Genomic DNA, 26,658 nt, shown 5'->3' with positions numbered 1-26,658 from the left:
GATGAATTAGGCCATCCGGCCCGCCAAGTCTGCTCCGCCATTCCATCATGGCTCATTTAATAACCTAATCAACCCCATTCTCCTGCCTTCTCCACCTAAGCTTTGACGCCATGGTTAATCAAGAACCTATCAACCTGTACCTTAAACATACCCAATTATTTGGCCTGCAGAACCATCTATGTCAATGTATTCCACAGGTTCACCACCCTCTGGCTAAAGAAACTTTTCTTCTTCTCTGTTCTACATGGATGTCCTTCTATTCTGAGGATGTGCCCTCTGGTCCTAGACTCCCTCACTGTAAGAAACATCTTCCCCACGTTCACTCTATCTAGGCCTTTCAATGTTCGATTGGTTTCAATAAGATCTCCTCTGGTTCTTCGAAACTCCATTGAGTACATGCCCAGAGCCTTCAAACACTCCTCATATAGTTGCAAGAAAAAGTATGTGAACCCTTTTTTATTACCTGGTTTTTCTACATGAATTACTCATTAAATTGTGGACTATTCTTCATCTAAGTCCGGGGGGTTTAAACTAGATTTGCAGAGGGAGGGGAACCAGAGTGTTAGAGCAGATAGTGAGGTGGAGGAGGATAAAAGTCATGCAAGAATTGCAAGTATAGTGCATGGAGTAAAGCCAGGTCTAACATATAAAGAGGCTTTGAGGAAAGAGAAGCAGAATAAAGGGTGTAAAGGTAGTAAGGTAGAAGGGCTAAAGTGCGTGTACTTAAATGCAAGAAGCATCAGGAACAAAGGTGATGAACTGAGAGCTTGGATACATACATGGAATTTTATGTTGTAGTGACCATTACAGAGATTTGGCTGGCACCAGGGCAGGAATGGATTCTCAATATTCCTGGATTTCAGTGCTTTAAAAGGGATAGAGAGGGGGGAAAAGGGGAGGAGGAGTGGCATTACTGTCAGGGATACCATTACAGCTACAGAAAGGGTGTGTAATGTAGCAGGATGTATGGGTAGAAGTAGGCTAGACAAGAGAGATGCAGTGGATGTTGTATATTTGGATTTTCAGAAGGCCTTTGACAAGGTGCTACACATGAGGCTAGTTTTCAAGGTAAGAGTCCATGGAATTACGGGAAAGTTACATACGTGGATAGAGCGTTGGCTGATTGGCAGGAAACAGAGAGTGGGAATAAAGGGATCCTATTCTGGTTGGCTGCCGGTTACCAGTGGTGTTCCACAGGGGTCAGTGTGGGGCCGCTTCTTTTTACACTGTACATCAACGATTTGGATTATGGAATAGATGGCTTTGTGGCTAAGTTTGCTGACGATATGAAGATAGGTGGAGGGGCCGGTAGTGCTGAGGAAACGGAGAATCTGCAGAGAGACTTGGATAGATTGGAAGAATGGGCAGAGAAGTGGCAAATGAAGTACAATGTTGGAAAGTGTATGGTTATGCACTTTGGCAGAAAAAATAAACGGGCAGACTATTATTTAAATGGGGAAAGAATTCAAAGTTCTGAGATGCAACAAGACTTGGGAGTCCTCGTATAGGTTTCCCTTAAAGTTAACCTCCAGGTTGAGTCAGTAGTGAAGAAGGCGAATGCAATGTTGGCATTCGTTTCTAGAGGAATAGAGTATAGGAGCAGGGATGCGATGTTGAGGCTCTATAAGGTGCTGGTGAGACCTCACTTGGAGTACTGTAGGCAGTTTTGGTCTCCTTATTTAAGAAAGAATGTGCTGATGTTGGAGAGGGTACAGAAAAGATTCTCTAGAATGATTCCGGGAATGAGAGGGTTAACATATGAGGAACGTTTGTCCGCCCTTGGACTGTATTCCTTGGAGTTTTGAGGAATGAGGGGAGACCTCATAGAAATATTTTGAATGTTAAAAGGCATGGACAGAGTGGATGTGGCAAAGTTGTTTCCCATGATGGGGGAGTCTAGTACGAGAAGGCATGACTTAAGGATTGAAAGGCGCCCATTCAGATCAGAAATGCGAAGAAATTTTTTTAGTCGGAGGGTGGTAAATCTATGGAATTTGTTGCCACGGGCAGCAGTGGAGGCCAAGTCATTGGGTGTATTTAAGGCAGAGATTGATAGGTATCTGAGTAGCCAGAAAATCAAAGGTTATGGTGAGAAGGCGGGGGAGTGGGACTAAATAGGAGAAAATGGATCAGCTCATGATAAAATGGCGGAGCAGACTCGATGGGCCGAATGGCCTACTTCTGCTCCTTTGTCTTATGGTCTCATGGTCTAAGCCAAGAACAGGAAGGGAGCAGTTACTGTATTAGGAGTATTCTGTAGGCCCCCTGGTAGCAGCAGAGATACCGAGGAGCAGATTGGGAGGCAGGTTTTGGAAAGGTGCAAAAATAACAGGATTGTTATCATGGGTGACTTTAACTTCCCTAATATTGATTGGCATCTGATTAGTTCCAATGGTTTAGACAGGGCAGAGTTTGTTAAGTGTGTCCAGGACGGATTCCTGTCACAATATGTTGACGGGCCGACTAGGGGGAATGCCATACTAGATCTAGTACTAGGTAACAAACCGAGTCAGGCCACAGATCTCTCAGTGGGTGAACATCTGGGGGACAGTGACCACTGCTCCCTGGTCTTTAACATTATCATGGAAAAGGATAGAATCAGAGAGGACAGGAAAATTTTTAATTGGGGAAGGGCAAATTATGAGGCTATAAGGCTAGAACTTGCGGGTGTGAATTGGGATGATATTTTTGCAGGGAAATGTACTATGGACATGTGGTCGATGTTTAGGGATCTCTTGCTGGATGTTGGGGATAAATTTGTCCCGGTGAGGAAGATAAAGAATGGTAGGGTGAGGGAACCATGGATGACAAGTGAGGTGGAAGAAGGCAGCATACATGAGGTTTAGAAAGCAAGGACCAGATGGATCTATTGAGGAATATAGGGTAGCAAGAAAGGAGCTTAAGAAGGGGCTGAGGATAGCAAGAAGGGGGCATGAGAAGGCCTTGGTGAGTAGGGTAAAGGAAAACCCCAAGGAATTCTTCATGTGAAGAACAAAATGATGACAAGAGTGAAGGTAGGACCAATTAGAGATAAAGGTGGGAAGATGTGCCTGGAGGCTGTGGAAGTGAGCGAGGTCCTCAATGAATACTTCTCTTCGCTATTCACCAATGAGAGGGAACTTGATGAAGGTGAGGACAATATGAGTGAGGTTGATGTTCTGGAGCATGTTGACTTTAAGGGAGAGGAGGTGTTGGAGTTGTTAAAATACATTAGGATGGATAAGTCCCTGGGGCCTGACGGAATATTCCCCAGGCTGCTCCACGAGGCGAAGGAAGAGATTGCTGAGCCTCTGGCTAGGATCTTCATGTCCTTGTTGTCCACGGGAATGGTACCGGAGGATTGGAGGGAGGCGAATGTTGTCCCCTTGTTCAAAAAAGGTAGTAGGGATAGTCCGGGTAACTATAGACTAGTGAGCCTTACGTTTGTGGTGAGAAAGCTGTTGGAAAAGATTCTTAGAGATAGGATCTATGGGCATTTAGAGAATCATGGTCTGATCAGGGACAGTCAGCATGGCTTTGTGAAGGGCAGATCATGTCTAACAAGCCTGATAGAGTTCTTTGAGGAGGTGACCAGGCATATAGACGAGGGTAGTGCAGTGGATGTGATCTATATGGATTTTAGTAAGGCATTTGACAAGGTTCCACTCCGTAGGCTTATACAGAAAGTCAGAATGCATGGAATCCAGGGAAGTTTGGCCAGGTGGAATTGACTCACCTGCAGAAATCAGAGGGTCATGGTGGAGGGAGTACATTCGGATTGGAGGATTGTGACTAGTGGTGTCCCACAAGGATCGGTTCTGGGACCTCTGTTTTTCGTGATTTTTTTTAACGACCTAGATGTGGGGGTAGAGGGGTGGGTTGGCAAGTTTGCAGACGACACAAAGGTTGGTGGTGTTGTGGATAGTGTAAGGGATTGTCAAAAATTGCAGAGAGACATTGATAGGATGCAGAAGTGGGCTGAGAAATGGCTGATGGAGTTCAACCCAGAGAAATGTGAAGTGGTACAGTTTGGAAGGACAAACTCCAAGGCAGAGTACAGAGTAAATGGCAGGATACTTGGTACACCCTATCCTCGTTATATGCGAGGGATACGTTCCTCAAAGTTGACGCATAATGTGAACAATTATTTAAATGGAGAAAATAGATATGCATTCCAGAGGGCTTCCTAAATATGTTTTATCTGTAACTTATTCACATTTTTATACCAATGCGACACAAAAGCAGTACTACAAGACAACATTTGTGTTTAATCAATTTAAGGTAATATTCAATGTAATAAATCATAGAAAGTTAACATCCGAGGGTGTACAGTACTCACCAACAGTGGCAGGTGTGTTCGCTCCGGGAGATGAGTGGTTGTTGTGGGTCGGACAGCTTTACATAGATAAGGTGGATGGTTGTGGTCGTCAAGATCGTATCAAGCACAGCAGCGGGTGAAGGAAGACTCACAAAACTCTTAGAACTGCCGGCAGCAGAAAGATTACAGCGATTTGCATAAAGTGGTGAGGGTTGTTTGCTTGGCAGCATTTTGTTTTTCAGCATAAATTTGCTTGTAGGGAAAAAGGGTTGACGACAAGGAACAACTGAAATGCTGACTCCATTCTAAACCTGGGTCCATGTCCATTTGTGCCAAGTGTTCCGACTTCCACCATTCCCTCACCGTTAGTAAACTCCTGGGATTTTCAAAATCGTCTGTTGCTTACAGCATCTGGGAGATAGTTCGCAGTAAAAAAAATACGTACGCCTTGAATTTGGATTACACCTTGGTCAAGTGGTTGAATCAGCGATGTTGTGTTAAGCATCAGGAAACGCGCTGTTATATTAGGATGAATGCTATCCAAATGTCTAGGATGGGCTGGCGCATTGTCAAGCAACAAAAGAACTTTAAAGGCAAGATTCTGTTCCCGACAGTAGCGTCCCAGAGCTGTGTTGCCTTCAGCTGATGCCGTGCTGTTTATAATTTCCAACTTTTTTTCAAGTGTTAAAGCCGTTCTCTGCCGCTCGGCTGATGGCCCAGGACATGACATCGGACGCGTAGGAGGCATAGTTAAATATTTCAAGGGCAAAGTCACTGCACTGTAGTTAAAACCAACAGAAGTTTAAGATCGCGCACCTGCCTTGTATCGGCGGGAAAGCGGTGCTTTTCGTCTCAACAGTGGGACTGTGAAGTGTGCGCACATGACTTGTATTGGCAGGAAGGCAGTGCTGCTCGCATAACTGTGAGTTTTGGACGCATATAACGAGACGTTGGTAGAAATAAGTTCCTCGCATAACTGTGAATCCGCATAGTCTGAAGACGCATATAACGAGGATAGGGTGTAGTGTGGAGGAGCAGAGGGATCTTGGGGTACATGTCCATAGTTGCCAAACAGGTAGATAGGGTAGTTAAGAAAGCTTATGGGGTGTTAACTTTCATAAGTTGAGGGATAGAGTTTTAAGAGTCGCGGGGTAGTGATGCAGCTCTATAAAACTCTGGTTAGGCCACACTTGGAGTACTGTGTCCAGTTTTGGTCGCCTCACTATAGGAAGGATGTGGAAGCATTGGAAAGGGTACAGAGGAGATTTACCAAAATGCTGCCTGGTGTAGAGAGTATGTGTTATGATCAGAGATTAAGGGAGCTAGGGCTTTACTCTTTGGAGAGGAGGAGGATGAGAGGAGACATGATGGAGGTATACAAGATATTAAGAGGAATAGATAGAGTGGACAGCCAGCGCCTCTTCCCCAGGGCACCACTGCTCAATACAAAAGGACATGGCTTTAAGGTAAGGGGTGGGAAGTTCAAGGGGGATATTAGAGGAAGGTTTTTTACTCAGAGAGTAGTTGGTGCGTGGAATGCACTGCCTGAGTCAGTGGTGGAGGGAGATACATTAGTGAAATTTAAGAGACTACCAGACAGGTATATGGAGGAATTTAAGGTGGGGGGTTATATGGGAGGCAGGGTTTAATGATCGGCACAACATTGTGGGCCGAAGGGCCTGTACTGTGCTGTACTATTGTATGTTCTATAAGTCACAATAATAGACAAACGCAATCTGCCTAAACTAATAACTCAAACAATTGTACTTTATTGAACACATTGTTTAATCATTCACAGTTCAGGTTGGAAAAAGTATGTGAACCCTTGTATTTAACAACTGATAGAACCTCCTTTAACAGCAATAACCTCCATCAAACATTTCCTATAGTTGCTGATCGGACTTGTACAACAGCAAGAAGGATTGTTAGACCATTCCTTCATACAAAACTGTTTCAGTTCATCAATATTTCTGGGATACCTCGCATGAACAGTCATCTTCGGGTCATCTCACAGCATCTCATTGTGTTAAGGTCTGAGCTCTGACTTGGCCATTCCAAAGCACAAATTTTCTTCTTTTTAAACCATTCTGTTGCTGATTTACTCTTGTGTTTTGGATCATTGTCTTGTTGCATCATCCAACTTCTATTAAGCTTCAGGTGACGGACAGCTACGCTGACCACCTCCTGTAAAATGTCTTGATTCAATTTTGAATTCATTGTTGCTTCAATTGCAAGCTGTCCAGGCCTTAAAGCAGCAATGCTGCCCCAAACCATGAGGCTCTTTCCACCATGCTTCACAGTTGGTGATGGTTTAGTGTTGGTGTGCAGGGCTCTTTTTTTGTCCAAACATAGTGGTGTGTATTTCTGCCAAAGAGTTAGATTTTTGTCTTGTCTGTGCACAGAACGTTGTCCCAAAGTGTTATGGAACACCCAGGTGGTTTTTTGCAAGCTTGAGAAGTGCAGCAATTTTTTTTTTGTTTTGGGAAGCTGTGGTTCCTCCATGGTGTCTTTCAATGAACACTATTCTTGTTCAGTGTTTTTCTTACGGTGGATACCGTAAACAGAGACTTTAGCAAGTTGGAGAGATTTCTGCAGGTATTTTGCTCTTACCCTTTGGTTCTTTTTCACCGCCTTCATCATTGCACGTTGTCTTCTTGGTGTGACCTTTGCAGGACACCCACTCCTAGGGAGAGTAGCAACAGTGCAGAATTTTCTCTATTTGTAGACAATTTATCTTACTGTGGACTGATGAACACTCAGGTCTTTAGAAATGCTTCTGTAGCCTTTCCCACTTTCAATTATCTGTACACCTCTTCTTCTAAGGTCCTCTGAAAGTTGTTTTGTTCGAGATATTGGTGCCCATAAACAGATCTTTCTTGAGACAAGCGGGCTCTGTCAGTAACCTGACTTTGTGTGTCTTTTAAAGAGCAGGGAACCTTTACAACCCACACCTCCAATCTCATCTCATTGATTGGAACATCTGAGTCCAAATAGCTTTTGTAAAAGACATTACCCCAGAGGTTCACATACTTTTTTGAACCTATACTATAACTGTTTAAATGGTGTACTCAGGATTGACGAGAAGTACAATTGTTTGTGTCTTATTAGTGTAGGCAGATTGTGCTTGTCTATTATTGTGACATAGATGAATATCAGTGTCCATTTTATGAGTAATTAATGCAGAAAATCAGGTGATTGCAAAGGGTTCACAAATGTTTTCTTGCAACCATATATTAATCCTTTAATTCCCAGAATCATTGCCTTGAACCTTCTCTGGACCCTCTCCGATATGACCACATTTTTTCTTAGATAATTGGCCTGAAACTGCTTGCAATGTGCCAAGTGCAATCTGACCAATGTTTTATAAAGCCTCAGCATGACATCCTTGCTGTGCTATTCTATCCTCTCGAAATGAATGCTAACACTGGATTTGCCTTCCTTACCACCAACTCAACCTGCAAGTTAACCTTTAGGGAATCCTGCACGATGACTCCCAAGTCCCCTTGCACCTCTGAGTTTTGAATTTTCTCCCCATTCAGCAAATGGTCCACACCTTCATTTCTTCTACCAACGAGTATGACCATGCAATTCCCTACATTATATTCCATCTACCATTTTGCCCATTCTCCCATTCTCTCAATCTGTCTAAGTTCTTCTGCAAATAACCTGCTTCCTGAATACAACCTGTCACTCGACATATCCATATTGTCCGCAAATTTGGCCACAGAACCATCAGTTCCTTCATCCAAAAAATTAACATGTAACGTGAAAAGAAACAATCCCAGCACTGACACCTCGGAAGACCACTAGTCACCAGCACCTGACCAGAAAAGACCCCCTTTATTGCCACACTTTGCTTCCTGACAGTCAGCCAATCTTCTATCCATGCTAATATATTTGTAATAATACCTCGTTTTTATCTGGTTAAGCAGCCTCTGCTGTGACACTTTGACACCTTGTATCTGAAAATACAAATGAACAACATCCACTGACTCTCCTTTGTCTATCCTGCCTGTTATTTCCTCAAAGAATTCCAACAGATTTGTCAGGCAAGATTTCCCCTTGAGAATTTTGGCCTATTTTATCACATGTTTCCAAGTACCCTGAAATGTCATCCTAAATATCTTTCCAACCATTGAAGTCGGGCTAACTGGCCTATAATTTCCTTTCTTCTGCCTGCCTCCCTTCTTAAACAGTGGAGTGACATTTACAATTTTCCAGTCCTCCGGAACTATTCCAGAATATAGTGATTCTTGAAAGGTCATTACTAATGCCTCCACAAGCTCTTAAAGCTACCTCTTTCAGAACCCTGGGATGAGTCTGTCTGGTCCAGGTGACTTATTACCTTCAGACTTTTCAGCTTCCCAAGCACCTTCTCCTTAGTAATAGCAATGACACTCACTTCTGCCACCTGATACTCTTGCATGCTACTAGTGTCTTTCGTAGTGAACACTGATGCAAAATACTTAAGTTCATCTGCCATTTCTTTGTCACCAATTACTACCTCTCCATCACCATTTTATCCACTCTCATCTCTCTTTTACTCTTTGGGAAAAAAACTTTTTGTATCATCTTTTATATTATTGGCTAGCTTGTTTTCATATTTCATCTTTTCTCTCTTTATAGCTTTTTAGGTACCGTCTGTTGGTTTTTAAAAACTTCCCAATCCTCAGCCTTCCCACTAATTTTTGCTATATTATATGTCCTTTCTTTCGCTTTTACACTATGTTTCACTTCCCTTGTCAGCCACAATTGCCTCATCCTCCTTTTAGAATACTTCATCTTTGGGATGTCTCTTTCCTGTACCTTCTGAATTGCTCCCAGAAATTTCAGCCATTGCTGTTCTGCTTTCATCCCTGCTAGTGTCCCCTCCCAATCAACTTTGGCCAGCTCCTCTCTGATGCCTCTGTAATTCCCTTTACTCCACTGATGTACTGATAAATCCGATTTTAGCTTCTTCTCAAACTGCAGGATACATTCTATCATATTATGATCACTGTCTCCTAAGGGTTTGGGTTTCTTTACCTTAAGCTCCCTAATCAAATCTAATTCATTACATAACACCCAGTCCAAAATTGCCATTCCCCTAGTGGGATCATTCACAAGCTGCAGGTAGTAAAAAAAATTTAAAGGCTAAAAAGTGATCTTTGAGACACTCCACTAGTTACATCCTTTTATTTTGAAAAGTACCTTTTAGTCTCACTCTTTGGCCTATATGTAATAATGAATCCATGCTAACATATCCCAGTACAGTGAGCACCTGCCTATCAAATGACTTGTGGAAGTTCAAATACACTGCATTTACATGTTCTACTCTAGCTACACAAGAGGTTACAAGAAATTTGTCAAGCATGATTTTCTTTTGATAAAACAATGTTTCTTTGGTTTGACAGCATGAAGACTAGATATTTCTTCCTTGATTATAGACTCCAACATCTTGCCAATAATAGATGTTAGGTAACGAACATGAAGATAATCTGCAGATGCTGGAGATCCAAAGCAATGCATGCAAAATGCTGGAGGAACTCAGCAAAAGAATAAACAATTGATGTTTTGGGCTGAGACCCTTCTTCAGGACTGGAAAGGAAGGGAAAAATGAGAATATGGAGGTGGGGGGGGAGGGAAAAGTATAAGGTGGACACACCCCACTGCTTCTCCTCCCCCGCCCCCTTACTCTGACCTCTCCTCTTCCTTTCCAGCCCTGATGAAGAGTCTCAGCTGAAGTGTTGACTGTTTACTGTTTTTCATAGATGGTGCCTTACCCGACATGTTAAATTAACTTGTATATAGTTTTCTACTTTTGTTCTCTTCTTCTGTTCTAAACCAAGGCATCATGTTTATTTTTTTTTATCAATCTACTTGGTACCCTTGTGGTACTCCAGTCCTTTAACTACTGTAGCAAACAATGGAATAGACACCTAACAAAGAATTCTGTAAACACGAGGAAATCTGCAGATGCTGGAAATTCAAGCAACACACAAGCAGGCCAGACAGCATCCATAGGAAGAAGCACAGTCGATGTTTCGGGCCAAGACCCTTCATCAGGACTCATTCTGTAGCCTAATTTTCAAATTTATATATACTTACCAATTTTTATCCTCAAATCCTATTGGTATTTACTGAAAAGCAAGAGTCTTATATAGAATACTGAGAAATTTTAAATATTTTATTTTGAGGAAAGATTAGAATTGAGAGATGCTTGATATTCTATTTGGTTATGGGCTTAACATTCTTGATCAACATTCAGGGTAGTAAAGGACTCGGAACAGTTTTCAGTGACTTAATTTGGGAAAACTCAACTAATGAATTAAGCTAAATGGATAATTGAAGGACTGAGCTCTGATCTTGGGCAAGTAAAATGGGAAAATTGCTTCCAATTAGCAAGTGAAGAAATCTTCTAAAGAAGCTGCTGCTGAGGCTATGCCCACGCTACGCTGGATAATTTTGAAAACGAAGCTTTTTCTCTTCGTTTTGACCCTCCGTCCACATTGAAATGGCGTTTTCATCCCCCAAAAAGGGAGCTTTTCTAAAACACACTCCAGAGTGTGTAAATTTGAAAATGATTGTTGCGCATTGTAGTGTGGATGGGGTAAACGGAGATATTTATAAACGCTGTCATGACAACACCACAACAACAATGCTTTTTCTGCTTCTGCTTGGTCTTGTGCAAGCACTGCCGGACAGCTGTTTTAACGTGCAGTCGGAGTGAACGACGTGAGAGTTAAATTGTAAAGTGAGTTTTATTGACTGGATCCCCTAAATTGATTTGATTGAGTCTATCTTTAGAAATATTAATGTCAGAAATACTGTACAGGTCTGGCGGCAGAAGATTCCACTCTCTTGTTGATCTTGGGTAGAGGACAGCTTCACGAGTGTGTTGTTTACTTTATTGTCTATGTTAATAGTTTGTTTGGAGTTAAACATCGCCACGTTCTCCACTGCTTTGCTGACTTTGTAGTAGTTCATAGCTCGCAGAAACAGCTCGACTTCATTCTCTGTCATTTTCCAGCAGAGGTTTTCTTTGTATTCCTCGAAGACATTATTGAAAACTTACTTCGCTGTTGTTGGTATTCTAGCTTTTGACCAATGGAAATAGCACTACGCCGCCGTGGAAACGTGAATATTATACTGTTTCCTTTTCGCTTGTTTTCTGTAGATGTTTCTGCGCATGCCCAGTAGGAGTAGATTCGCCCAAATATCTGTTTTAATGTGGACAGAGATATTTTGAAAAATGCCTAGTGGACGCCTGTCGTTTTTACTCGAAACCGGCGTTTTCAAAATTATCCGGTCTAGAGTGGACGTAGCCTGAGTCATGAATTTAGGCCATTACTCCAGGCAGCCTTCCATACACTGTAGTGATAACTGAGAAACAGTAACATCCTTTGAATTTTTTAATAATCCAAGAGTGTCTTTTACCCCTTTAAATGGGGAATATTTTTAACCGAGGTACTGTATAAATGTTTAATTGTTAAATGTCTTGGTCTGTCTGATAAATGGCCTTTTCAAATTTTGAAACATTTTTTCATAGTAGGATTATTTTTCTTATATATTATAGTCAACAGACAAAATCCTCCTAATTTTTCTGGCCATGTTAGAATTCCAAAGCCACAGTTAATAAGGTATTTGATTTACTTTCACTGATATACCCGAGTCTTTTTGAGGAAGTTTAAAACATTTGACTTTAATGAACACACACAAAGTTGTCAAGGAACTCAGTAGCTCAGGTAGCATCTATGGAGAGGAATAAACAGTCGATGTTTTGGGCCAAGACCCTTAAGCAGGACTGGAAATGAAGGGCAAAGCCAGGCTTGGCCTGAAATGTCAACTGCTTATTCCCTTCAATAGATGTCGTCCGACTTGCTGAGTTCCTCTATCCCTTTGTGTGGTTGTGTGTGTGTTGCTCAAGATTTCCAACATCTGCAGAACCTCTTATGTTTATGGTTTGACTTTAATCTTCCTGTTTGAAAGTGACATAGATTATAGCAAGTTGGGTGATTTCTTTTAAGTTGTTATCTAAAAATATCAAAAAATGGATTAAGTACTGTTTCTTTGCTTGTTGATAGCAATTATGTTAATCACAAAGGAAATGGACAGTTAAATTACTTCCATCTGTACTGAAGCTATACTTACCAAACAATAATTTAAATATTGTAGCTTTACCTCAGCCACTTAAAACACTTAACGTTGGTTTAAATTGATTATATATTATCACAATGTAAAAGGCTGTTCTCTTATTTATGTGAGCCTAACTAAAGTAATTAATAGCGATTGTTATAGATAACTGCAGCATTTTGACATTAGTGTTTGACCTTTTGCATTAGGAATACAATTTGCATATTGTGAGCACAAAAGTTGTTTACAACATTTTCTCATAGAGGTATACTCATACAGCATAGAAACTGACCTTTTAACCCAACAAGTCCACAGTGACCATGAAGCACTTGTTTACAGTGGCACTACGAGATTCTCCCTATTTTCTTCCATTCTGACACTCTCCTGCATACTCAATGTAATGACCCACTAACCTACCAGTCTGTACATCTTTTGACATGTGAGATTAATTCAAAGAACTGGAATAAGATGGCCTATGGTCACAAGAACATAAAAATTCTACACAGACCGTATTGAAGTCAGGATTGAATTTGGCTGAAGATATTTCAAAATGCGGAAAGCATTATTATAGTCAATATTTTGGAGATGAAACATTTGAGTTCTTAGGGGATAGTATAAATGTGTAAGTATTGCAAGAAGGGAGGGGAAGAGTTAAAGAATATCCATATAAAAGTAAGGAGTGGCTAGAATTTTCAATATAACTGAAAGAACTCTGCATCAGAGTAAAAGCAAAAAACAGCAATGTTGTAGTGGGTGTTCATCTGATCATTATAGATTACTGCTTTGGAAGAAATGTTTGCTTCATTTTGTGGTTTTGCTGCTTCCTTTGAGAAAAAGATTTTGATTTCATTATTAAAATTAGACCTTTTAATAATGGTAAAATATTTTGATTTTCAGACAGTTAAGCTAAAGGCAGAAGCACGACTGGAGTTATTAAGACAGATTGGGGTTGCTGTAGACACGTGGTTGAAAAGTGCTATGAATCAAGTAATGGAGGAATTAGAAAATGAGCGCTGGGCAAGCCTCCCTGCACTCCCTAACAGTGATACTGTGCATTTGGTAAGAGCTTCATATGAATTTCAGTGACCACTAACATTTTCGAAGGCCGCTATCCTAAGTACTGTCACTTTAGATGCCGAACATTCATCTCAAGATGAATAATTTCCTCCTGCTGAGCATTGGGATTACTAAACTGTTATCTCCTTCAAGCATACACTTTATTCCCTAGTTGTAGACTCCACTCTTTCTGAGCAAGTTTGATTCTAATAATGTTAATGAAGAAACTTGCTTAGCATGATTTTAAGCACTTAAGATACTTAATCATCTAATGCTAAATCTTATTGCACTAATTACTTACAAGCATTTCTTGGTCAACTCAGTTAAGGCTTGGGAACCTTTCCAGGGAGGAAAGTGCAAAGGCCCAAGGTTAGATTTTAAGCAGGCAAAAAAAAAATCACCTAAACAAACATATATCTAAACACAGTATAAAACTGCAAAGACAGCGAATCAGAAATACCTAAAAAGCTGGAAATACTCAACCGGACAGAGAGCAGAAATAGAGAGAAAAATTGAGTTAATATTTCAGGTTAAACTGAAATTTTAGCTCTGTTTTCTCTATTCTTGGGTGCTGCCTGACCTGCTGGATATTTTTAAAGTTTGATACTTTCGTTTGGAGTAAACAAATAATTTGGCTGGGTGATTTGAACCACAGCACCATCCAGTGGCTGCTGGAATTTGACCACCATCAAATCTTCATTTTACGTTCATTAAAAATGTTATATGGAGATGGAATTGCTATAATAAAATAATGACACAATTATGTCGCTCCATCGATCATATTGAAGTATTTGTTTTGTGAAAAGAAAGTGAATATTAAGACCGATGGCATGTCTTCAATAGGGTATTAAGGATATTAATATTCAATATTATTAACTTTTTATAAAGCTGTCTTAACTGGTTTCTTGATGTTTTCAAATAATGCAACTTTAAATAATTTTAATGTAATTAAAATATTACAATGTTGTCTTGTCTAAGAAGTTAAATGTAATTTAGATGGTCAGTATGAAAATTTCAGATTTGCAGATATTATTAAACTAGTCATCTAACATGTGCTTTTTTGTTTTCAGAGTTGCTTTCTAAAAGTGATATTCTTTTCCAGTTGGAGAATTCATAGAAATCAATGTCTAGTTAGAAACTAGATTGAGATTTTGAATAGGTCAGTTCAGTATTCCATTTTGAAATAATACCTGTGGAAGTCAATTTTTAAAAATTATTCATTTATCCTTGTCAAGTGAGTTCTGTCATTGTTTCATTGAAGACAGGGTCTTTAAACTACTGCTTTTGCCAACAGTTTGCAAGAGCTTGAGGGGAGACATCTAAGTAACCCTGTTCAAGGGTTTTACAAATAGCAGATGTAGCCCTTGTATTTTTACACAATTAGTGTTCATTCATTCCAAAATTGACATGCATCATAAAATAGATAGTAAATTAGTACTAGTTAGGGCATTAAGAATGATATGTACAAGTGTTTTTTTTCCATATTTAGTCTAATATAAGAAATGTGTGGAATTTATTTCCCTAAAATAAGCAAATAAAGATATTGCTAATTTGAGATGGACCTTAGTAAGGAATTCCTGGCAAGTGTATTCCAGGAGTCATCAGAAGCTATATCGATGAAACCTCCCTGGAATGGGAGGTTAATTGATCATGGTAAGTATCATAGGCACAGTTTCACTTGCACTCAGTTGGTGTACATTTCTGAGTCAGTACAAATCTGTCTTGAAATATAAGGCTTTTGAAGCAGATAAATGATGAATGAGTGAGCTCCTCTGTCATATTCTTATTGCAAGGGAGTTCTGTGGATTATTCGTTGGCAGAATCCTAGATGGAGATGAGAGGGCTACAGGAGTGAGATATACCAGCTAGTTGAGTGGTGTAGCAGCAGCAACCTTGCAATCAACGTCAGTAAGACCCAAGAGGTGATTGTGGATTTCAGGAAGGGTAAGACGAGGAGGCATGAACCAATCCTTGTGGAGGGATTAGAAGTGGAGAGAGTGAACAATTTCAAGTTCCTGGGTGTCAAGACCTCTGAGGATCTAACTGGTCCCAACATACCAATGCAGCTATAAAGAAGGCAAGACAGCAGCTATATTTTGTTAGAAGTTTAAGGATATTTGATTTGTCACCTAAAACACTTGAAAACTTCTACAGATGTACCATAGAGAGCATTCTGACAGGCTGCATCACTGGCTGGAATGGGGTTGCTACAGGAAGTTGTAAAATTAGTCAGTTCCATAGTGGATACTAGCCTCCACAGTATCCAAGACATCTTCGAGGTGCGGTGCCTCAGAAAAGACTACTATCAAGGACCCCTATCACCCAGGGCATGCCCTCTTCTCATTGTTACTGTCAGCAAGGAGGTACAGAAGCCTGAAGGAACACACTCAGCAATTCAGGAGCAGCTTCTTCCACTCTGCCGTCCAATTCCTAAATGGACAATGATCCCATGAATACTTCACTTTTTAAAATATTATTTCTGTTTGCACTATTTTAAATTTAACTATTTAATATACAGATATATATACTTTAATTTGCTTTTTTCTATATTATATATTAAATTGCTGCTACTGAGTTCACACATTTCACAACGTATGCTGCTGATATTAAATCTGATTCTGATTTCTTTTTTTTTGCACTGGTACAGTCTGTGCTGTTGAATTAACATGGACTAAAAATACATTTCCTTAACTGAACAACCTGGAAGGAAAGATAAGTAAATTACAAAATAAATAAATACTGCAATAAGGAATAATGAAATAGTGTTTATGGGTTCATAGAACATTCAGTAATATGATAGCAGAGAGGAAATTGCTGTTCCTAAGTCGCTGAGTGTGGGTCTTCAGACATCCGTACCACCTTCCTGTAGTAACTAAAGAGGGCATGTTCCGATGGTGAGGATCCTTAATGATGGATGCAGCTGTCTTAAGACACAGCCTCTTGAAGATGTCCTCAATGTTGGGAAGGGTTGTGTCCATGATGGAGCTGGCTGAGTTTACAAACATCTGCCGCCTCTTTCAATCCTGTGCATAAGAACCTCCATACCAGATATTGATGCAACCAGTCAGAATGTACACTACACATCTGTAGAAATTTAAAAGCATCTTTCGTAACATACCAAATCTCAAACTCCCAACATATAAAGCCGTTGGTGTGCCATCTTTGTGAGTGTATCAATGCCCAGGACTGATCCTTCAACATATTGACATCCAGGAACTTGAAGCTGTTCACCCTTACCACCACTGATACCTCAATGAGGACTAGTGTATGTTCCCTTGATTTGCCCTTCCTGAAGGCCAAGATCAATTCCTTGGTCTTTCTGATGTTGAGTATGAGATTGTTGGTGTGACACCACTCAACCAGTAAAACCACCTCACTCCTCTATGCAAAACTGGTAATATTGCAGCTCTATAAAACTCTGGTTAGTCCATACTCGGGAGTATTGTGTTCAGTTTTGGTTGTCTCGTTATAGGCCATCAGAAGTTCAGAAGAATAAAGGGGATTCTAATTGAAACTCTCTATATATTGAAAGGCCTAGATAAAGTGGATTTGGAGAAGATTTTCCTATACTGGCAGGGTCTAGGACCAGAGGGCACAGTCTCCGTATGGAAGACATCCCTTTAGAACAGAGATAAGGAGGAATTTCTTTAGCCAGAGGACAGTGAATCTGTGGAATTCATTGCCACCGATACCTGTGGAGACCAAGTCATTAGGAATATTTAAAGCCGAGGTTGATAGGTTCTTGCTTAGTGAGAACATCAAAAGGTTACGGGGAGAAGAGAGAATGAGGTTGAGAGGAAAAATAAATCAGCCATTATTGAATGGTGGAGCATACTCTGTGCCAAATGGCGTAATTCTACTCCCTTGTCTTGCATTCAAAGAGATCTATAGATTTTGAGACGTTAAGGAGCTAGATGAATATGGGTTAGTTTAAAGGAAGTGGCACTGAAATAAATGATCAGCTGTGATCTTATTCAAGGGCAGACAGGAATGAGGAGCTGAATAGCCCACTTCCACTTGTATTTCTTGTGCCCTTAATTCTCCATTCATCGTTATGTGGAAAGCAAACAAATTCACATAGTGCATTTTCCTGAGCTTTCCTGTTTGTTTTATTGAAAGCTCTGTTTACGGAAGTGTCGGGGTGAGCTGCAATACTTGATTAGAAATAGCTTGTATAAAGTTTTACCTTCAATATCCTTTCCATCATGAAAGGTTCAGCATGTTAACCGTTTTATTTCTCCATTACAGATTTTTAAAAGTATTGTGTAAAATGCAGTTTAAAAATCATTATAGCTTATAATCTTTTGTGAATGGTTCTTTCCCTAAACATTCATTTATTTTCAAAGCCAGCTACAAAGAACATTGAGTTGAATAATCAATAACATAACAACATAAATAAGTAAGCTTCTTTTTAGTTGTAGTGTGCAAGCTCATTTTCATTCATGGAACTACTTTCACAATCCCAGGCTATTTCAAAGTACGTACAAGTCAATGAATTACTCAAATAGTATTTTTTATGTGGGAAGATGTAGCAACCAATCGGTTTGGAACATGGTTCCAAGAGCTACACAACTGAATGTAACATTGGTTGGTAGTGAAATAGTGTTATTAAAGATTTTCTGTTCACCTTTGAGTAGTGTCATGGAAACTTTTACAAGACAGAGTAATACTCAGTTTTAACAGCTCATCTCAAAATTATTGAGATACATCTGATCTCTTTCAGCCCAATCTCTATCTGAAACTGACTTCATTGCCTTTCTATAGCTCCTCAATTGTTTATAACTGCTGAGTTAACATTTTTACTCCCCTGTCTTATGCTGCTACCTAGCCACCTTGATTACAAATGCTGAAGAGGAAGGGTTGGCCACCTTTATTGCTTTTGAAAGTACAAGTCCTAATAGTCTGGAACTTGCTCTTGCTTCAGAAGAAAGTTTTTACATGGACTGAGTGCACACACTCTGCTATTTTACAGTGGCATCTTTACTCATAAAAGGAGTTAGAAATAAACCATAAGACAAAGGAGCAGAAATCGGCCATTTGGCCCATCGAGTCGGCTCTACCATTTTATCATGAGCTGATCCATTCTCCCATTTAGTCCCACTCCCCCGCCTTCTCACCATAACCTTTGATGCCCTGGCTACTTAGATACCTATCAATCTCTGCCTTAAATACACCCAATGACTTGACCTCCACTGCCACCCGTGGCAACAAATTCCACAGATTCACCACCCTCTGGCTAAAAACTTTTTTTGCATCTGTTCTGAATGGGCACCCTTCAATCCTTAAGTCATGCCCTCTCGTACTAGACTCCTCCATCATGAGAAACAATCTTGCCACATCCACTCTGTCTATGCCTTTCAACATTCGAAATATTTCTATGAGGTCCCCCCTCATTCTTCTAAACTCCAAGGAATACAGTCCAAGAGCGGACAAACGGTCCTCATATGTTAACCCTCTCATTCCCGGAATCATTCCAGTGAATCTTCCCTGAACCCTCTCCAACGTCAGCACATCCTTTCTTAAATAAGGAGTCCAAAACTGCACACAGTACTGCAAGTGAGGTCTTACCAGTGCCTTATAGAGCCTCAACATCACATCCCTGCTCCTATACTCTATTCCTCTAGAAATGAATGCCAGCATTGCATTAGCCGCCTTCACCACCGACTCAACCTGGAGGTTAACCTTAAGGGTATCCTGCATGAGGACTCCCCAGTCCCGTTGCATCTCAGAACTTTAAATTCTCTCCCCATTTAAATAATAGTCTGCCCATTTATTTCTTCTACCAAAGTACATAACCATAAACTTTCCAACATTGTATTTCATTTGCCAGTTCTCTGCCCATTCTTCCAATCTATCCAAGTCTCTCTGCAGACTGTGTTTCCTCAGCACAACCAGCCCCTCCACCAATCTTTGTATCATCAGCAAACTTAGCCACAAAGCCATCTATTCCATAATCCAAATTGTTGATGTACAACGTAAAAAGAAGCAGCCCCCACATGAACCATTGTGGAACATCACTGGTAACTAGCAGCCAACCAGATTGGGATCCCTTTATTCCCACTCTGTTTCCTGCCAATCAGCCAACGCTCTATCCACGTATATAACTTTCCCGTAATTCCATGGGCTCTTATCTTGTTTAGCAGCCTCATGTGCGGCACCTAGTCAAAGGCCTTCTGAAAATCCAAATACACAACATCCACTGCATCTCCCTTGTCTAGCCTACTTGTAATTTCCTCAAAAAATTGCAATAGACAGGATTTTTCTTTAAGGAAACCATGCTGAGTATCTTGTCATATGCCTCCAGGGGTACTCCGCAACCTCATCCTTGACAATCGACTCCAACAACTTCCCAACCACCGATGTCAAGCTAACAGGTCTATAATTTCCTTTTTTGCTTCCTTGCCCCCGTCTTAAATAGCGGAGTGACATTTGCAATCTTCCAGTCCTCCGGAACCATGCCAGAATCTGTTGACTTTTGAAAGATCATTGCTAATGCCTCTGCAATCTCCACAGCTACTTCCTTCAGAACACGAGGGTGCATTCCATCTGGTCCGGGAGATTTATCTACCCTTAGACTTTTCAGCTTCCTGAGTACTTCCTCTGTCGTAATTGTGACTGCGCACACTTCTTCTCTTCCCTGCCACCCTTGAGTGTCCGGTATACTGCTGATGTCTTTCTCACTGAAGACTAATGCAAAATATTCGTTCAGTTCCTCCGCCATCTCTTTATCTCCCACTACAATTTCTCCAGCATCATTTTCTATCAGTCCTGTATCTACTCTCACCTGTCTTTTACTCTTTATATACTTGAAAAAGCTTTTCATACCCTCTTTGATATTATTTGCTAGCTTCTTTTCATAGTTCATCTTTTCCCTCTTAATGACCTTCTTAGTTTCCTTTTGTAAGCTTCTAAAAACTTCCCAATCCTCTGTCTTCCCACTAATTTTTGCTTCCTTGTATGCCCTCTCCTTTGCTTTAACTTTGGCTTTGACTTCTCTTGTCAGCCACGGTTGCATCCTTTTTCCATTCGAAAATTTCTTCTTTTTTGGAATATATCTGTCTTGCACTTTCCTCACTTCTCGCATAAACTCCAGCCACTGCTGCTGTGCCGTCCTTCCCGCTAGTGTCCCTTTCCAGTCAACTTTGGCCAGTTCCCCTCTCATGCCACTGTAATTTCCTTTACTCCACTGAAATACTGACACATCGGATTTCGGCTTCTCTTTCTCAAATTTCACAGTGAACTCAATCATGTTACAATCACTGACTCCTAAGGGTTCCTTCACCTCAATCTCTCTAATCACCTCTGGTTCATTACGCAATACCCAATCCAGTACAGCCGATCCCCTAGTAGGCTCAACAACAAGCTGTTCTCAAAAGCCATCTCGTAGACATTCTACAAATTCTCTCTATTGAGATCCAGTGCCGACCTGATTTTCCCAATCCACTCGCATGTTAAAATCCCCCACAATTATCATAACACTGCCCTTCTGGCAAGCTATTTCTATTTCCTGTTGTAATTTGTAGTCCACGTCACTGCAGCTGTTAAGAGGCCTGTATATAACTGCCATCAGGGTCCTTTTACCCCTGCGATTTCTTAGCTCAACCCATAAAGATTCTGCACCTTCGGATCCTATGTCACCTCTTTCTAATGATTTAATATCATTTCTTACCAATAAAGCCATGCCACCCCCTCTGCCTACCTGCCTATCCTTCCGATACACCGTGTATCCTTGGACGTTCAGCTCCCAGAGACATGCATCCTTTAGCTACGTCTCAGTGATGGCCACAATATCATACCTGCCGATCTGTAGCTGTACGACAAGATCATCCACTTTATTCCTTATGCTGCATGCATTTAAGTATAACACCTTAGGTCCAGTATTTGGTACTTTTTGCTTTGATTGCACTGCAACTCATCCCAATGGCTGCAAATTTGCCCCATCACTTGCCTGTCCTTCCTGACATCTTTACTGCTCACTATCTTAGATTTATTTCTGTTTTCCCCTTCCTCCACTCTATCATTCCAGTACCCTACCCCCTGCCAAATTAGTTTAAACCCTCCCTAACAGCTGTATTAAACCTTCCCGCCAGGATATTGGTCCCCTTCGGGTTCAGGTGTAACCCGTCCTTTTTGAACAGGTCATACTTCCCCACATCTGACCCCCTGAACAAAACACTAACCCTGCAGACATGCTACCTAATTCTACAGAAATGAAACAAGGCAAAATACATCTACTCACCCACTTACCTCGCCAAACACACAAACTTTTTAAACCATTAGCTGTGTGAGCCCTGCTGTTCCTCTGTCTGTCCGGGCTGATTCGCCTAGGGGAAAAAAAAAGAGTTGGTGCCTCGCTCTCACCTCTTCCCATTACCACCTAAGCCCATTGAGCCAAAGCCCTACACGCTGCTGCCACTCACTCCGCTGCCCACTGTATAGGGTGGTCTCCTTTTTAAACTCTCCGCTCTGTCCTGCCTACATCACGCGCCTGCGCAGTCTGGTCCTTCTTGTACTCAAAGTTTTTTTTTAAAAACTACTTTCCTTCAGAATTTAGCTCTCATGCCGCTCTTCTTATCCTGATCCAAAAAACACCCGTTGGAAGTCTACTTCCTTTTTAAACTCTCTGCGCTGTCCCTTCTACATCACGCACCTGCGCAGTCTCGTCCTTCTTGTACTCGAATTTCGAGGCAGGATTAAGGAAAACCCCAAGGCATTCTACAAGGACGTGAAGAGCAAGAGGATAAGACGTGAAAGAATAGGACCTATCAAGTGTGACAGTGGGAAAGTGTGTATGGAACGAGAGGAAATAGCAGAGGTACCCAATGAATACTTCAGTATTCACTATGGAAAAGGATCTTGGTGATTGTAGTGATGACTTGCAGCGGACTGAAAAGCTTGAGCATGTAGATATTAAGGAAGAGAATGTGCTGGAGCTTTTAGAAAGCATCAAGTTGGATAAGTCGCCGGGACCGGATGAGATGTACCCCAGGTACTGTGGGAGGTGAGGGAGGAGATTGCTGACCCTCTGGCGATGATCTTTGCATCATCAGTGGGGACGGGAGAGGTTCCGGAGGATTGGAGGGTTGCTGATGTTGTTCCTTTATTCAAGAAGGGGAGTAGAGATAGCCCAGGAAATTATAGACCAGTGAGTCTTACTTCAGTGGTTGGTAAGTTGATGGAGAACATCCTGAGAGGCAGGCTTTTATGAACATTTGGAGAGGTATAATATGATAAGGAATAGTCAGCATGGCTCTGTCAGAGGCAGGTTGTGCCTTACAAGCCTGACTGAATTTTTTGAGGATGTCACTAAACACATTGATGAAGGAAGAGCAGTAGATGTCGTGTATATGGATTTCAGCAAGGCATTTGATAAGGTACCCATGCACGGCTTATTGAGGAAGTAAGGAGGCATGGGATACAAGGGGACATTGCTTTGTGGATCCAGAAATGGCTTGCCCACAGAAGGCAAAGAGTGGTTGTAGACGGGTCATATTCTGCATGCAGTTCAGTGACCAGTGGTGTGCCTCAGGGATCTGTTCTGGGACCCTTACACTTCGTGATTTAAATAAATAACCTGGATGAGGAAGTGGAGGGATAGGTTAATAAGTTTGCTGATGACACAAACGTTGGAGATGTTGTGGATAGTGTGGAGGGCTGTCAGAGGTTACAGCAGGACATTGATAGGATGCAAAACAGGGCTGATAATTGGCAGATGGAGTTCAACCCAGATAAGTGTGAAGTGGTTCATTTTGGTAGGTCAAATATGATGGCAGAATATAGTATTAATGGTAAGAATCTTGGCAGTGCGGAGGATCAGAGGGATCTTGGGGTCCGAGTCCATAGGACGCTTAAAACAGCTGCGCAGGTTGACTCTGTGGTTAAGAAGGCATACGGTGCATTGGCCTTCATCAATTGTGGAATTGAATTTAGGAGCCGAAAGGTAATGTTGCAGCTATATAAGACTCTGGTCAGATCCCACTTGGAGTACTGTGCTCAGGAAGTATGTGGAAACCATAGAAAGGGTGCAGAGGAGATTTACAAGGATGTGGCCTGGATTGGGGAGCATGCCTTACAAAAACTGGTTGAGTGAACTCGGCTTTTTCTCCTTGGAGCGATGGAGGATGAGAGGTGACCTGATAGCGCTGTATAAGATAATGAGAGGCATTGATCGTGTGGATAGTCAGAGTCTTTTTCCCAGGGCTGAAATGGTTGCCACAAGAGGACGCAGGTTTAAGGTCCTGGGGAGGAGGTACAGAGGAGATGTCAGGGGTAAGTTTTTTACGCAGAGTGGTGAGTGCATGGAATGGGCTGCCGGCAACGGTGGTGGAGGCGGATACGATAGGGTCTTTTCAGAGACTTTTGGATAGGTACGTGGAGCTTAGAAAAATAAAGGGCTATGGGTAAGCATAGTAATTTCTAAGGTAGGGACATGTTTGGCACAACTTTGTGGGCCAGGGGGCCTGTATTGTGCTGTAGGGTTTCTATGTTTCTACACTTCTTAATTACCCTCGTGTGATTGCTATACCTTTAAACAACTCACAGAGTTTATAAGCCAGACAACTATACCCACTGTGGATCAGAACTGAAGAAGCCTCTCTGATGAGTGGCTTCTGGACAACACAGCACATCAGTTGCCTGATTTACAATGCTTGATGTAGCAAAAGGTGCAAGAATTTTAATATTTATAGCCTTTTTCACAATCTCTTTCTAAAATACTTAATAGCGAATTAGGTACTTGGGATCTATAGTCAGTGTTGAAATGTAAAGAAAGATGCGTTCCATCAAGCATTCCATCAAGTATTTATTGAGGAGCAGATATTGACCGGACATAAATAAATGATGAGGAAAGCATAGCAACTTATTGCTTTGCTCCTTGAAATCCAGCACACTCTGCTTCCCAATGGCAAACCACTTTACACAACTTTAGATTTTATACATATAAAATCAAGTTCTGTAGTCATCCCACAAAATCCAGGTCAATAGGATTATGTTTTTCAGATGTGTTAGGCCATTAAGCCCAAGAATGGTTTACTAGCTTTGCCATGAATGATACAGTGTATAAAGCAAAAGAAAAACTGCAGTTATAAAGTGTGTTGATAAAACCTCATTTGTGATATTGTTGGATTATTTTTGATTTTAGATGTTCCCAGTCTGGGGATACTACTCTTGGTTAAATAGAGACAACAGGAACAGCAGGTTCTGTTGTCACGTTACATTTGTGCCATTTGTTGTGTACTACCCAGTTGGAACATGCAGTGAGGTTCAGGTCTCAAACCAAAATGTTGACTGTCCTTTGGCCTGTACAGATGGTACCTGACTTGCTGACTTCCTCCAGCGGTTTGTTTTCTGCTCCAGCTTTGGTTAAAGTCCACAGTGCTTCAACAGAATGATATCTTGAACAGATAAACTAAACTCTCATGGTATGGCAACATACATAAAAGTTGCTGGTGAACGCAGCAGGCCAGGCAGCATCTCTAGGAAGAGGTGCAGTCGACGTTTCAGGCCGAGACCCTTCATCAGGACTGTTGTTTGCTCTCATGGTATGGGCAATTTTGAAGTACTGTATAACTTTGTGAACCTGCTTGAAAAGGGTGACAATCATACTTGAGTTCAAGAGGAGCAGGGTGAGCTCCTCACCAATTATCACCCAGTGGCACTCTCACCTACTGTGATGAAGAGCTTTGAGAAGTTGGTCATGGCCAGAATCAACTTCCGCCTAAGCAAAGGCCTGGACCTGCTGCATTTGCCTATCGCCACATTAGGTCAACAACTGATTCAATCTCATTGGCTCTCCACTCAGCTTTGGATCACCTGGGCAATAGTAAAACCTACGTCAGGCTGCTGTTAATTGACTCGAGCTCATTGTTAACACAATCATACCCTCAATTCTAATCAATAAGCTCCAAAACCCTCTGCAAATGGATCCTTGAGTTTCTCACCAGGAAACCAAAGTCTGTGCAGAATGGAAATAACATCTCCTCCTTGCTGACAGTCAACACTGGACGACTTCAAGGATGCGTGCTTAGCCCACTGCTCTATCCTTCCTACACTCACGACTGCATGGCTAGGCACAGCTCAAATGCCATCTATAGATGTGCTGATAACGGAATTTCAGATGGTGACAAGGAGGCTTACAGAAGTCAGATAGATCAGCTGGTTGTGCTGTCGTAGCAACAACCTTGAATTCATTGTCAGTAAGACCAAGGAATTGATAGTGGCTTCTGGAAGAGGAAGTCGAGGGAACACTCACTCAAGGGATCAGAAGTGGAAAGGGTGAGCAGTTTCAAGTTTTTGGTTGTCATCATTGCTGAGGATGTATCCTGGGCCCAACATATTGATGTAATTACAAATAAAGCATGACATATTTCATCAGGGGTTTGAGGAGAATTGGTATGTCGCCAAAGACATTTGCAAATTTCTACAGATGTACTGTGGAGAACACTCTAACTGGTTTGGAGGGGCCACTACACAGGATCAGAATAAGCTGCAGAAAGTTGTTAACTCAGCCACCTCCATCATGATTAGTAGCTTCCCCAGCATCCAGGACGCTGCAAAAGGCGATGCCTCAAAAAAGCAGCATCCATCATTAAGGACCCCCATCACCCAGGACATGCCCTCTTATTGCTATAATCAAGGAGGAGGTACAGGAGCTTGAAGACACAGTCAACAGTTCAGGAACGGCTTCTTTCCCACCACCATTAGTTTTCTGAACACTCCCTCAATATGGTTTATCCCTCTCTTTTTGCACTACTTAATTTATTTTTTATATGCACTTATTGTAATTTAGTTTTTATTACTATGTATTGCAATGCACTGCTGCCACAAAACCACAAATTTCATGACATATGCTGGTAATGTTAAACCTAATTCTGATTCTGAATCAAAGAGACAATCCAACTATTACAAATAATGGAGGGGCTTGGTAAGATGTGGTAACATCCTTCACAATCTTAAAGAAATCCATAATTAGTGAAGATTAACTTTCAAATGCACATGAATATGATCTAAAACAAATATAGAATCATTTCATTGCAACTTCTTACAAAGATTGAACTACTTTAAAATAGCATAACTGGATGTAAATACTAAGGCAAGTATTTCAATAGAAATGAAGATCAGAAAGCAAAATCGAAACAAGCTGCAAGCCTATTCCAATAGTGGAGCCTTTCAGGTTTCTTTGTGAAAACCCAGCT

At 41.2% G+C, this 26,658-nt stretch overlaps 1 protein-coding gene across 3 annotated transcripts in view; it reads left to right on the top strand.

Annotated features, from left to right (window-relative positions):
• The window catches only part of LOC140200080 (F-BAR and double SH3 domains protein 2-like), a 245,379-nt gene that overhangs the window by 194,755 nt on the left and 23,966 nt on the right, over positions 1-26,658 (top strand). For 2 of the 3 annotated variants that reach the window (XM_072262820.1, XM_072262821.1), the window contains one exon: positions 13,307-13,468. The exons of the other annotated variant lie outside the window; for it this stretch is intronic. In XM_072262820.1, the coding sequence (XP_072118921.1) occupies positions 13,307-13,468 (162 nt within the window). The remainder of the gene's footprint in view (positions 1-13,306; positions 13,469-26,658) is intronic. 3 annotated transcript variants of the gene reach the window in all.

The sequence above is a fragment of the Mobula birostris genome, chromosome 7 (assembly GCF_030028105.1).
Source record: "Mobula birostris isolate sMobBir1 chromosome 7, sMobBir1.hap1, whole genome shotgun sequence".
In the NCBI taxonomy this organism is placed as follows: Eukaryota; Metazoa; Chordata; class Chondrichthyes; order Myliobatiformes; family Myliobatidae; genus Mobula; species Mobula birostris.
This window is presented reverse-complemented; position numbering and strand designations above follow the sequence as displayed.